This window comes from Scomber japonicus, chromosome 1 (assembly GCF_027409825.1).
Source record: "Scomber japonicus isolate fScoJap1 chromosome 1, fScoJap1.pri, whole genome shotgun sequence".
NCBI classification, from domain to species: Eukaryota; Metazoa; Chordata; class Actinopteri; order Scombriformes; family Scombridae; genus Scomber; species Scomber japonicus.
This window is the reverse complement of record NC_070578.1, coordinates 21467348-21480987: the sequence shown is the minus strand read 5'-3', so window position 1 is coordinate 21480987 and position 13640 is coordinate 21467348. Positions and strand designations below refer to the sequence as shown.

Here is a 13640-nt window from a genome sequence, read left to right as displayed (position 1 = left end):
AACAGGAAACATTAGTAGGTGCTAATCAGAAAAATCATCCAAGTGTCTCTTATTATGACACAGCAGACTGGTCACCGAAACTGAAGACCCTCATATTCTGCAAGGGTTAAGAGGGTATAAAGACAGCTTTTACCTCCTTTACTAGGATTAGAAAAGTCCTCTGTTAGTGTTACTGAAATCACACTTCATAAATGTAAAATGCATTCAGCAGTAAAATCATAACCATGTAAGGCTAAATAGGAACACACATGTTAGCAACCACATAAAACCATCACTATGCCCTTAGTAAATAAGCTGTGATTGTTAAATCATACAAAAGTCCAATCTGATAAGTCAACCTGGAGCCCTGCAGTGGTGAAAATGCATTATATGCAAGAGAGGATAAGATACTTAACAGTATCTTGAGCATGCAAAGCTCTACAGATTTTACCAACAGGCAAGAGAAAGAATATAGGTGCAAGGTTTAGAAAGCCACCAGTTTTTGAAACCTGGATTTTGAGTTTACAGCAAACGTACAACAGCTAGTCAAGCCACGGGGTGTCAGACTCCTCAACTCACCGCAAACCTGCAGTCCCATAGACTCCATAATATAAGGTACAGCAGGAGTGCAGTAACTTCCTAAATAATCAATACAAATCAGGGTAAGGCAAATGTCATGTGCACATGGGTACCATTTTAAAGAACGGTGGCTGCTATTCCATCTTTTTATTACTTAGTGGCTTGAAAATCAAAAGATGAAAATGGTTGATGTATTCTTTAAAATAATGAGGGTGAAGATCTACTGGGATTTGTAATTTAATAAATATTGTATGTATAAAAACACAGAAAACAAACATGAAAAATATCTCCCTGCCAGGCAGATCAGGTCAGCTCAGCCTGGGCTTCAATGTTACATTTTAAAAAGACCTGGTTTGACAAACTACAGTGATATTAAATAACAGCATGAAAATAGCCAGCTCCTACAAGAGAAGGTAGGGTACCGTGATGCCAATGAATTTGAAAAGTACATTATTTAATAAGTACATTATGTAATTATACGTGATTGAGTGAATGTGAAATGTACATACCAGAAGACTGACTAACGCATGGGACTTTGTCATTGAACGGAGGAAGCTGTGAGACAAAAGACAAAATCAGATGTTAATATATTAAAATCAACCTGATTCATTAACGTTTCAGCAGATAACTGAATATCTTTAAGTGGTCCAACAAAATGGTTTTGTTTTTGTTTTTTTAAACTTCACACGACAAAGTGAGCACCGGAGGAGAACACAGATTGTCATTGTAAATAAAGCTGTATAGACAGCAGAGTGAAATGCAGTGAAAGAAAAGCCTCTGGGGGACAACATGTGTCAGAGTTGTGGAAACCCAGCGATGGTGAGGAAAAACAAATACATGTATCCATCCCCTTCTCTGACTCCGAGCGATCACATTTTCAGTCTCCAGAGAGAAGTTCTGTGTAAGGGCACTGCACATGGACAGGAATGCTGTTCTATTTACTGAGCTTTGCAAGCTTGTTGTGCTAAATATCACAACCTCTTGTACTGAAGCTCTATGAGAAATTTGCAATGTAGCATAAAGTCAAGAGGTTATGTAACACAACAAGTGATCAAAGCTCTGTAAATGCAACCATGTTCCCGTTCTCATTGTCGGTTAATGATGACGCCTTTGTAATAACATTTTGGAACCCGTCCAATGAACCGTGTTTCCACTTACAGAAATACTGCTGATCAATATAGGCTACCTTTGTCTCATTAATTGTCAATCACAATAAAATAATGATTTGTCAATGCAAATATGACACATATTAGCTTATTCTTGTTTACTGACATTTTCAAACATTTAACATTATAATTACTTTGTAATCCAGTTCCTTACCTCAACATAACATCGTGGAGTCACAAAAAACTGATTGATCTCATCAGGGCTGAATTCCCCGAAGATGTACTGAGGAGAGAAAACAATACAACAGTTAGCTGAAAAGAAAAGCAATATTGTGAAATCCACTTTTCTCAAATATGTATTTAAAATAAAAATATAAAAATTAGGAAACTGATTTTGAATGGCTTGACAAACCATCAAAACAAATCACAAAACGTGAGGTCATTCATCAATATAAAGAAAAGAATAAATTAATGTAAATGTCAAATGGACAGGTAGGGGTGTCCAAGAGGGGTCCAAGCTGATTTCTGGCAGAGGATATATATAAAAATATATTCATAGATTCATGTACATATCGCAATTTTTTAATGGGGTGATTTTAAAAATGGATTTTTCTCCCCAGAATCGATTTTTTTTTCTATTTTAGAGGCTCTATTTTGGCCAAGTGTTTTATTTTATTACCTTACAGCACTACCTTTTCATCACGGCTGCAAAAATGACTGTGCTTGAAGTAACCTGACGTTAACTATGTTGATCACTTGCTCGATTTCATTAGAAGTTGCTAGCAGCTAGTTAACCATGTAACTTCGCTTTTGGCTTTGGTGTAGGCTTCATAACACAACCTGCCCCCTCCCTTCATAAGCTACTGAAGTAGGGGAGGATAAAAGCAGACAACCCAACTCTCCTGGACGTCCTGTTAGTCTCCAGCATATTGATAGCGGCTCCTTGACGCCCGCAAATGAGACACAATGTCCCGGAATCTGGAACGCGCAAGCAAGAGCGCGCACTAGAGAGTGACTGAGCGCGCGTGTGTGTGTGTGACTATCAATGCAGCACGTGTGAGAGCACAGCGTCCTGATAGTGTGTGTGTTGCTGCTTATTACACCAATCACACCTAAATCTTCTAAAGTATAGGAGCAGTTCACACTACATAAAACTAGAAAGTGTGCACACGCACAAAAAAGGATGGGTTTTCTATGGCTTTTGCGCGTCATATCAATGATCTAATGTCACTGTGTGGATCATTAACCTTGTTGCAGTGTGCTCCCTGGTTATAGTTAGTGAACTATCAGCTTCTACCTGCTCAGATCTCACAGTCCGCAGCAGGAGAGGAACAGAGCAGCAGGGGAATCTAGCGCACATAGTTTGTATGGAAGTTGTTGATTTTTAACTCTGTACATGATTTGAATAGTTTTGAAGTTGACCAGATCCTTAAACTTTAGTGCTTTCAGTTTAATGAAGAGTGGGTTTGTTGGTTCTCTGTAAGAAGTTTTGTTTATGATTCTTATGGCTCTTTTTTGCAGGATTGGATCTGTGTTTGTTTTGTATGCAGGGCTTGAAATTAGCACTCGCGACCCAAATTCCTCAATTGGCGAGACAGAATCTTAGCTGTCTCGCCACTTGGCTAGAAGACTGAATATTAGGGGTGCCACGAGATCTCGTGAGACGGAAACACAATGATATTTCTTGTCGAAGTGAATATTGTCTCGCGAAGCTATAATTGAGGGGAGCACCAAAAAAAAGACGATCGGTTTTCTATCGCTCATTTGCACATCATGTCTTCTTTTTATAATGTCACGTGTGGATCATTAACCTTGTTACAGCTTCTACCTGCTGAGAAGATCTCACAGAAGTATGAGATGAGGAGCAGGAGCAGGTTAACCTCAGGTCTCTACACTGAGCCTGAGGTAATAAGAGCGGAGGAATCTAGCGCAGCTATGGAAGCCTAATGATGCCAAAAGTAAAATGAGTCACATTACCAAATTATAACACAAATATATTGTTCTACTTGTGTATTTATGTGATACAGAATTTGTGCAATTTACTTTTATTTCTGTGTTTTTTTATTAGCAATATGTTATAATTTGTGATAATTATATTTGTTTATTTAATTTATATTTATATATTAGAATTGTTTCTAAGCTTTATAATTTACTTTTTAGTATTTGTGATTGTATCTAACTATTGTATTTATGGTTGTTATTTCCATAAATACCAAAATCTATAAAATATCTATATGGAGAAACCTTTTACAGTGCTGCATATGATATGATGATTATATATTTAGAAAGTAGAACTAAAGTGATTCATTACAAGATGATTAAAACATTTCAATTCAATTTCCATTTTGTGAGTTTCAAATAAAAGAACAGTCATTTATTTCCTCATTGAAGTTTTCTTAAAAATATTGTTAAAATCTCGTCTCGTGAACCCAATATCGTGTCTCGTCTCGTCAGCTGAGTGTATCGTCACACCCCTACGAAATACAATAGTATAGCAACGTTTTGGTTTTGGCTAATAAAATATCTGGTTGGCTAGTAACTTTTTTGATCTACTAGCCACTTGGTTAGTAGATGAAAAAGTTCATTTCAAGCCCTGTTTGTATGTGTTCCCCATACTTCCACACAGTAGCTCATGTATGGGAGTATGAAGGAACAGTACAGAGTGTATAGTGACGTCTGACTCAAAAGATATTTGACTCTGTGTAATATTGCAATGGACTTTGAAGTTTTTCTTTAATGTGATTTATGTGTGGTTTCCAACACAGTTTACTGTCAATCATCACACCAAGGAATTTGATTTCAGATACTCTATTTTTGTCATTTATTGTCAGTTTTTTGCATGTGTCAATTGCCCAATTACCAAATATTATGTGTTTAGTTTTGCTTAAATTTAGTGTCAACTTATTTGAATCAAACCATCTCTTTAGAATCTTTAGAACCTGTGATTTATTATGATTAATTTCAACATATTGATATGTTATTTAGGTAACAGGTTATCCATTCTAGTGCTACTCCTCTGATTCCATACTCTTGAAGTTTAACAGTAACAGGTCATGATTAACTGTGCCAAATACTTTTTTTAAATCAAGAAATATACCCATGGCATATTCCTCATTTTCTATGGCCATTGTTATCTCACTAACAAAGTCTAACAGTGCATATGATGTGGTCCTGCTGGTTCTGAAGCCATACTGCTGCTCACAGTATTTTATGTTTTGTGATGAACTCATGTAATCTCGAATAGAATATTTTTTCAAGTATTTTGGAAAATTGCGAAAGCAAAGAAATAGGTCTGTAATTTGAGAGGATGTGTTTATCTCCAGACTTATATATGGGTATTACTTTTAATGTTTTCATTATATTTGGAAATACTCTGGTTTTCAGGGATTGGTTGAATATTTATGTAATGGGTTTCACCACAGTCAATGTTCTTAACCATGGACATGTCCATATCATTCCAGTCTGTTGACTCATTTTTTAATCCTTTGACAATTTCAATAATTTCTTCTTCATCTGTTCCTTTAAAAACATTGAGTGTTGAACATGTACATTACTACTTTTCATTTCATTTCTACTGTCAGTGCTTGCAATCTCTTTTGCCAAACCTGGACCAACACTAACAAAAAACTCATTAGCTACTAAATTCATATCATTAATAGTGATGTTGGTTTTGGTAACTGAAGACAATTCATTAGGGGTGTACCGATTGACTGGCCACCAAAACTAGATGATTTTATGCATTATCAGCTCAGGCTGGAACCAGCAGGTCACTTTGAGTATGGGGTGATTGGACTAGCCAATTTTCTGTCACACTGAGGCTGTGCTGACTAGCGAGAACATCAGTACATTAGCAAGATAATTTAATCATGGTGAATTTCCATTATGGGGATAATTGTGAATATCCTCATGAGTGACTGGAAAAATCTGTGTAGCTCATTAGCAGTCTTATTGCTTTCTTGATTTATGTTGAATTACCATTTGCCACGAGAGGGAGCATCTTTCCAGTCAACTGTCACCATAGCTGAAGGCTCTAAATATGAATGCTTGGATTTCAGGTTGATCGGTACATTTTTTTCATTAATGGATTTTTTTTTCTCTCATTGTGATTACCTGCTGGGTGAGGGCGAGTCTGAGTTTGTCCTTGTTTGTTTTCACATGCACAAAAAAGGTGTCCTATGATGCAATAAAAATATTTGTATCTTAATATAAAATTTTAGGTAAAGTGATTTCAGTATGTTTTAGTGCCATTTTAAGACGTTTAGCCCAATTATTGAGAGTAACCAGGTTATGTCACCTTACATTGATTATACTCAAGATCTCTGTATACATGAACTTCACCATAGTTGGGTTTTCCCCCCACAGCAACCTCCCCAAGACAGTCAATGTGCTGCAGCCAGTGTATTTGTCATCAGCCAAAAAGAACAGGTCAGTGAGCCTCTTAACATAATCTTGGATAAAAATGGGAATTTCCAAGACCATAGCCAAACTCTGGGAAATCCCTGTTTTCATCAGAGATAATTTTAACAAAATTAAGCATCCTTCAATGAGCATGTAAAACAGAATTTTTTTATCTCTTCGGCGTGTGACATTGTGTTTTGTGTTCTATTCATCTGGTCAGTTTCTTCATTCCTTGCGTTGATTGATTTTTCACCTACCCTTAAAGTGTGTTCCCACTCAATTAAAAATTACTGAAAAACTGGATGCAATGTCACCTTACTGTGTTTTCCTATATTAAAATAAGTTAACTTTGTTTTTTAAAGTCACTTTACAATTTTAGTCCTCATTTTCTTTTTTTCAGAGTATTGTTAATACTATTAGTACCATTATTGTCATTGTTTTATTTATTTGTTTTTACCAACAGTCATGCTTCACCCCTCACAGCTATAGGGGAAACACCATACAGTGTAACGTAAGTGTCCACATGTCCATGGAAAACACAAAGCAACTGTGAAAAGATGAAATGAACTCACTAGCCATGCTGTTAATCCTCCCAGTGAAATAAACAGTGGAACGTGAAAGGGGAGGCGCACAGAAAAGAAAGTGCAACTCAAGCATATGTAACTCTTTGCAAACGAGGCCCCACGCGAGGGCCCACATTGCTGAAATGGCACTACAAGCGACAGCCAGCCAGCCGTAATCCAAAGGCCTCAGGATGGCTAAAACAATCACAACAGAAAGAATGTCCCTTTGCTTCTTTCTGCAGGCGTGCCACACGTACCACACTAAGCTTCCTTTGCTGTTCGTTTGCACTGAGGATTACAACAAATTAGCCATCTGTATGATTTCAACACAGTTTAGTGACGACACAACACAGGGCAATAGGGAAGGCCGTACATGACAGAGTGAGCAGGGACGAAATAATGTCAGATTGTGAACGCAACTTTAAAAAGTGTAACAATGAAGAACAGGATGTACCAGAGACTGGCTGTGTTTTTTAAGCTATCATTATTGATACTTTCTCTACATTGATTTTTCAAAACCCTCTGATAACAGCTTCACCATAGATGTGTGCCACCGAAAATATAAATACGAGGAAAAACCCACAACCAATAGTTTTGTCCAAAGTACACATTAAACCCTAAAACTGACTAAAGTCACAAAAAGACCACATTGTCTTCTTTGTGTAACAAAATGTAAAAACATGAATCTTGACATTCAGCACAATTAAGCCAACATCCTCACTGTTGTTGCTCCCTGATGAACTCATGTGCATCCCATTTACAATCCAATCAAACAAAACACCCCAGAGCAGTATTTAAAAATTCTATTAAAGTTAGCCAGAGTATTCTTAGTAATAGCGGATAATATATTTGAAATTTGTACTATAAGCAATCATTAAAAAGCACAACTACATGAATATGTACAGATTCTTAAACATTAAATTAGCTTTTACAGATTTTGAGTCACACAGTAGCAATGTACAACCCCCCAAAACTGACTACTACACAAACAATCTGTGTACTCAAACCATAACAGGTGACAGAGCCAGCACTAATGTGATTGTTCTCTTAAATTGGAATGCAGAGTTATTAATGGACAACTTGGCTGAGCATGAAAATGCTGCAGCGCCACTACAAATAAGGTCAGACTCATTTTCAATGTATCTCTGGAGCATGCCTGTGCCTGCATATTGGTGAGATGTAGTAATACAGTGACAATAATCACCAAGCATGTAATAAAGAGGAGTATGACACTGGGAGAAAGGAATCACTGTCATCTATTCTGATTAAAAAACATCTAAAAAGGTGCCACCAGACAAGAGCAACTGTTTGAGATTTCAACCCTGTGGCAACATCATTTATACAAAACAACCCTGTCTCTCTTTTATAAATAAATGTGAATTGTTAAGTTATTTCAACATGCAGCAAGGCTTGGAAGATAAATCTTAGAATTGGTCTGACACTTTCCTGCCCCACCACCTAATTAATCATCCTGAAGACAATTGGCTGTGTTCACGTGGTGAATAACTTTCTGCTGTTCCCTGTAATCAAACTCTCAACCATTCCTTATAAAACAGTCTTATACACTTATCTGCCTAACTAAAACTAATGTATTAAAATAAAAAAAGCCAACCTTCATTAAGGTTATAATGCTTAGAGAGGTTTTTGTCTGCTTTAAAATCATTTTGAAAGCTGCTGTTTAATTGTTGTGCATTGCTTGAGGTGTTTCTAAAATTTTGTCTCAGTCACTGACATAAATATGGTGGACAATGGGGTAACATAAGAGCTCTCTGCTAACATTGTGTGGCACAATCTGTCAAATTAACTATCAGAATTTGATATTAAAGGTCAGCAGCATGCTAAAATGCAACTACTCAGAATAATAACACATTTACAGATGGAGTGGTAAAATGCTAACATTTAGCATGTTGGTGTCACAAGATAAGGATGAAATGGAAACGTCAAAGAACAGCTAAGGTGATGGGAATTGACCCATAAGTTTAATATTAGTCTAGCCGATAACTTACGTTGCACAAGTGCAAATGTTTACCTGGTGAGGTGAGGACAAACATTTGTGGGAAAAATCACAGATAAAAAGTACTATATGGACTATGACTATCTATACAAAATGTAATGGCACAAACACTTGAACACAACTGATGAGAATATACAATTTCACTGGATGACATTATATGACGTATACTCAAACTCCTACATGACTATGTTTTCAATCTCTGGGGAGTGACAGGCAGAAATCACTGTGCATTTTCTAGATGGAAGCTCCATGTTTACACTGCTTTACTGGTTTGACAAGCTGAGAGGAATAAACTACACTACAAAATAAAAATATGACACCTGAATGCCACCCATGCATTTTGTGTGTGTTTAGTAGTCTTTAAAGTCTGTGTAAAGTAAGAATAAATATGTGTTCTGAGTTTGACATACCACAGAAAAGTGTGTTGTTAACCACCCTGCCAAATTTGAATGATTAAAAAAACATAAATCGCTAAATATATGAAATTAGGCTTCAAAGTTGTGTAAAAATCAGCCTCTTCTCTGCTCCCAAACGCTGTGGGAGTGCCCGCCGAGTTCACTGAAACCCCGCCTCCTACCAAGTGTCACCTGTCAAAGTCACCACCTCTACCAGAAACATGGACACTAGGTCTGAGAGATTTCTGCTGCTAACTCATTGGCTAACTGGCTAAATGTAGACTGTAGTAGTAATAGTAGTGTGCGCTGAATGTATTTATACCGCTACAACAGCAGGGGCGGGTTTATGCTAATCACCGCTGCGTTACTTTCAGACCCGCCCACTAAATCCTGAACACAGAAATTTTGAAACACAGTTTGTGAAGCCTAGCTCCACAATTCAAATCTAAATGGTTGAAATGCTTTTTACACATTTTTTAGAGATACATTTATGACTTATTTAATGTGTTTAAAAGAAAATGTCTGAATTCACTTTACACAGTCTTTAAAAAGGATGTGTGTGTTGATGGTCACCTTAAAAGAAAACTTCACCACATGTTAATGACGAACTGTTTCATAATGTCAGTGTCATGAACATTATAGAACTGTCAAAATAAAAACAAAAAACAATGAATCTCTTGTATCAAGTTAAGCCATCAATTCTTGATATGACTAATTTTTGAGGTAAGTTCTTGAATGCAATGAAATTATTTCTCAAAGAATGTCATTTTTGAAGAATAATCCCAATTTTATGCCCCAAAAATCATCATTGTTTCCTTTGTGGATAAATGTTTAAATGTGATATCTATGAACCAGTTTTAATGTATAATTCAATTTTCATTACCATAAATTAATTCTAATTTTCTGTGTATTTCTTAAGACCCTGTAGTGGCCTTCTGAATGTCCTGAAATATATACATTGTTGACTAAGCCTTTATCACTTCAATTTTGAATAAGGTTACTGGTGTTGCAAGGTTGGAAACTGGCCATCAGCATTCGGTTGCCAAAGCTGACAATTATGTGCCATATTTTAAATGTTTATAATTGCAGTAATAATCGCCCTGTGTAATTATACCACATGACCCTATAATTAAGACTGGTTAACCATCACTTGTGTTTTTTTTGTTTGTTTTTTCTCCCTTGTCATATGTACACATACACATGAGTAAACATGACTAACAAGTAGCTCAGCTTTGCTTATTCAGCAAAATTAAACAAACAAACAGTTTAGCACACTTTGAAGATATTTATGATGAACTGTTACTGGGGGGGGGGGGGGGGACTGCTGTGCAGCTGTATTTTGACAGTTGTCAGATCAAAGCTTTATTTATTTGCCGATGCAATAAATGAGGAAATGCTGAAACTAATTTGGGGAAAGCTGTTTTAAAAGCATGATGTCTCTTGAGGTGCTGCTGCCTTTAGTTATTTTGCTGCTCCTCCCATTTATCAGCCCTAACTTGCCACAGGAGTTTTAACGAAAGTTCTTTTGAGTGTCTGAATATCAATATTAACATTACTAGCTTTTAGATTTTTTACCTTTTTTTTAATCCACTCACTTTCATATTTGTAATTTATTAAAGTTGATTAATGTAACAGCAGCACTTACATTTACTGAGCACAAGTCATGAAAGGGACTCTTTTTTTCCTGTTGGAAAAAACGGTTGCAAACAGGAGCAACCAGAAAAAACAAAATAGTTGACAGTGATCCAAATTTGGTTGCCCGAGGAAACTGAGGAACAAGTTAGTCAATACTTGATTGAAGTTTAGATAATAGTACAAACACAATACCATAGTAAGATCATTGATATGTTAATGAGTACATGTATGATCCTTTATTTGATAGGCCAACTATAATTTGCCTGATCATTATACCAAACACACATAAGCTGAAATCTGTATTTGAAAGAAGCTGGGGCGGGTTTTATCCTTTAAGCTTTCACTTTGCACAACACTAAGCCAATAGAGCCACTGAATTTTAAGGGCCAGGAAGAAGTGTAAAAGCATGCAGAGTCAGGTCCTCACTGAGGTTTCCCTTCCTATGATCCTTATCCATGTTTCAACTTTTGCTTCATCAGCCAGTTTGAACACTGTGGAGCATTTATCTTAAGATAATCGTATTTATATTGTGTGGACTTCTGTCTCAGGTTAAAAGCTACTTCAAATCAAGTAAGTTACAAGAAACTTCGGACCTGGCATGTATCTGCCATGCACAGCTAAGACTTCAAAATGGGCCTTCCCACATGATAGCTAACTTCCTCAGAAATCATACCCAGCATGCCAACTAAAATGTAAGTCACACAGAAACCGGCGATGTTAACGTTCGCTAAACTCAATCCTTGTTTATAAGCATTTCCATATCAGATCAATCCTTGCTATCAACCAAGGGCCCAGACTTTCGCATATATCTAGCTCACCAGCTAGCGAACTGACTGCAAAGTAGAGCCACACCACCTGTGCAAAGCTGCTAGCTGGCTACCAGCTAAGTGAACGGCACGTAATTAACACATCCTCGCTCACAACCACGCAACTTATCGCATGCACAACAACTCACAAAGCAGTCACCACACTTCATTGATTCCTAGTGTGCAATTTTAATCAGTTATGGTAAATGTGCGCTCGGGGGAAGGCCCGTCGCAACACTGGGGCAGGTGGGCCATGCATACACGCAGCAGTTTTCTGTGTCACTTTGCTCTGAGAATTAACTCATGACACTTGAGGGATCTCACACCAAAGTGCCACTGACATGGGCTCAAGCACGCTTTCGTGACATTTTGCTTAACGTGGCTGTCATACTGTGAGAAATAATTGTAAAAACCTACAGCAAATAGTGCCGCTGGCTCATTTGAATGAAGGGACGGCGGGGCCTGTTAGCTACCATGCTGGTGCTGTTTCAATGAGGCTTAAAGAGGGGCATTAGCAAGCACTTTTTTAGCACTCACATTTTCAATGACACGACTACCCCAGGTATTTCAAATCGCAACACACACGTAACCAAACCGCTACTACAACGTAACGCTATTTTAGGTCAAACTGTTGTACACATGTATGGCGGCTGTGGGTCTATAAAGAGCGTCAGGGGTTGTTTTTTCAGGCTAACGTTAGCGAGCTAGCTTAGCTACCTGGTTGCTGTAAGAAGCCATGCTCCCGGTGAGATTTTTCTCTCCTCCGCTGACAAGATGAAAACTCTCCCGGGAAGGTGTTGTAAGGTTTGTAACGACCGCTACAGAAGGTGTCCTACTTCGACGCCATTGTCATTTTCTCCAATGTTGTCCTGGCAGTCGTACGTCTCGATTCGTGTAATGCATCAGCACTTCATGCCGCTCGCATTGCCGTCACCGCCATTTCTATCAAGCATCTTCCTCGCCTCGCTAGCCCGAACCAGCGCGCGGTCGGTTGTAAGTGGCAGCGTGAGCTCGAGGAATAACGACAGACACTTCCGGTGACGGTGACGGTTTTTCTCTCAGACTTCACGGTAATAGTCCCCGTGCATGTAATGAATCCCTTGTAGTGACAGATGGAGACATTTTTTTATGTCACCTATGCTGCGTATAATAGGTTACAGATTACTAGTTACCCTATTTAATAAGATATTCCTTTATTAGTCCCACGATGGGTACATTTACAATATTGCAGCAGCAAGTGGACGGTAAAAAAGTGTCAATAAAAATAATAAAGATAAACAATAAATGTGCACAAGCAATAAAAACAATAGTGGTAATATAAATAAATATATATGTATATATTATAAATCTGTAATTAGTTTCTTTCTCTTTTGTTTGTGTTTATATATACATGTGTGTGTGTGTGTGTGTATATATATGTATACACATATATGTATCTATAACACACACACACACATGCACACACACACACACATATATATATATAGTAAATAATAATAGTAATATTATGTACAAAAGTAAATAAGTAATATAGATGTTAAGTGATAATATATCTGAGTTGAGATTGTTATTGTACAGATACTATTTAAAATGTATTAAGTCATATAACTATTTCAATTCAACTTATAACATTTGATTTATTTTCAAATTTTTATAACAAATGTTTTTAGCTGTTAGGGTAAGTGCACCCATTAAGCCCACCAAAATCTAGGTTCATAAGTAACTGTAATTTAACTACACATTTTTTCTCAGTAGCTATAACAGATTACAGTTACATTTATTTTTAATCCCCAAAACTGCATACAAGTAAAATATTGTTGCATAAAACTAAAAAAAAAAATTAAAAAACAGGTTATTTTATGATCACTTATGCATATTCACAAATGATAAAACTGAATTATCAGGGAACCCTGAAGCAAATATTTTGCCTCAAATTAATCCCCCACCACAACATTCTGCCCTATTCCTGTGTGTGTGTATGTGTGTGTGTGTGTGCGTATGTGTGTGTGTGTGTGTGTGCAACATTGCCTCCAAATTCCCTTTGAGTAAACTGCAGACAGAGGACTACACATGATAGCTTAATTATATTAAAGCTGTCATGTTAAATTTGTCATCTTGTTTGTCTATGCTGTATTTCTTTAATTTGTGTTTCTTTCTCCCTCCTA

At 37.0% G+C, this 13640-nt stretch overlaps 1 protein-coding gene across 2 annotated transcripts in view; it reads right to left on the bottom strand.

Annotated features, from left to right (window-relative positions):
- usp10 (ubiquitin specific peptidase 10) overlaps positions 1-12439 on the bottom strand; it is a 28194-nt gene extending 15755 nt beyond the window's left edge. For both annotated transcript variants that reach the window (XM_053321344.1, XM_053321353.1), the window contains exons 1-4: positions 12193-12439; positions 1879-1947; positions 1068-1113; positions 559-618 (exon numbers count right to left, since the gene is read on the bottom strand). In XM_053321344.1, coding sequence (XP_053177319.1) covers positions 559-618; positions 1068-1113; positions 1879-1947; positions 12193-12213 — 196 coding nt within the window. In that variant the 5' untranslated portion in view covers positions 12214-12439. The remainder of the gene's footprint in view (positions 1-558; positions 619-1067; positions 1114-1878; positions 1948-12192) is intronic.
- Between the last annotated feature and the right edge of the window lie 1201 nt (positions 12440-13640).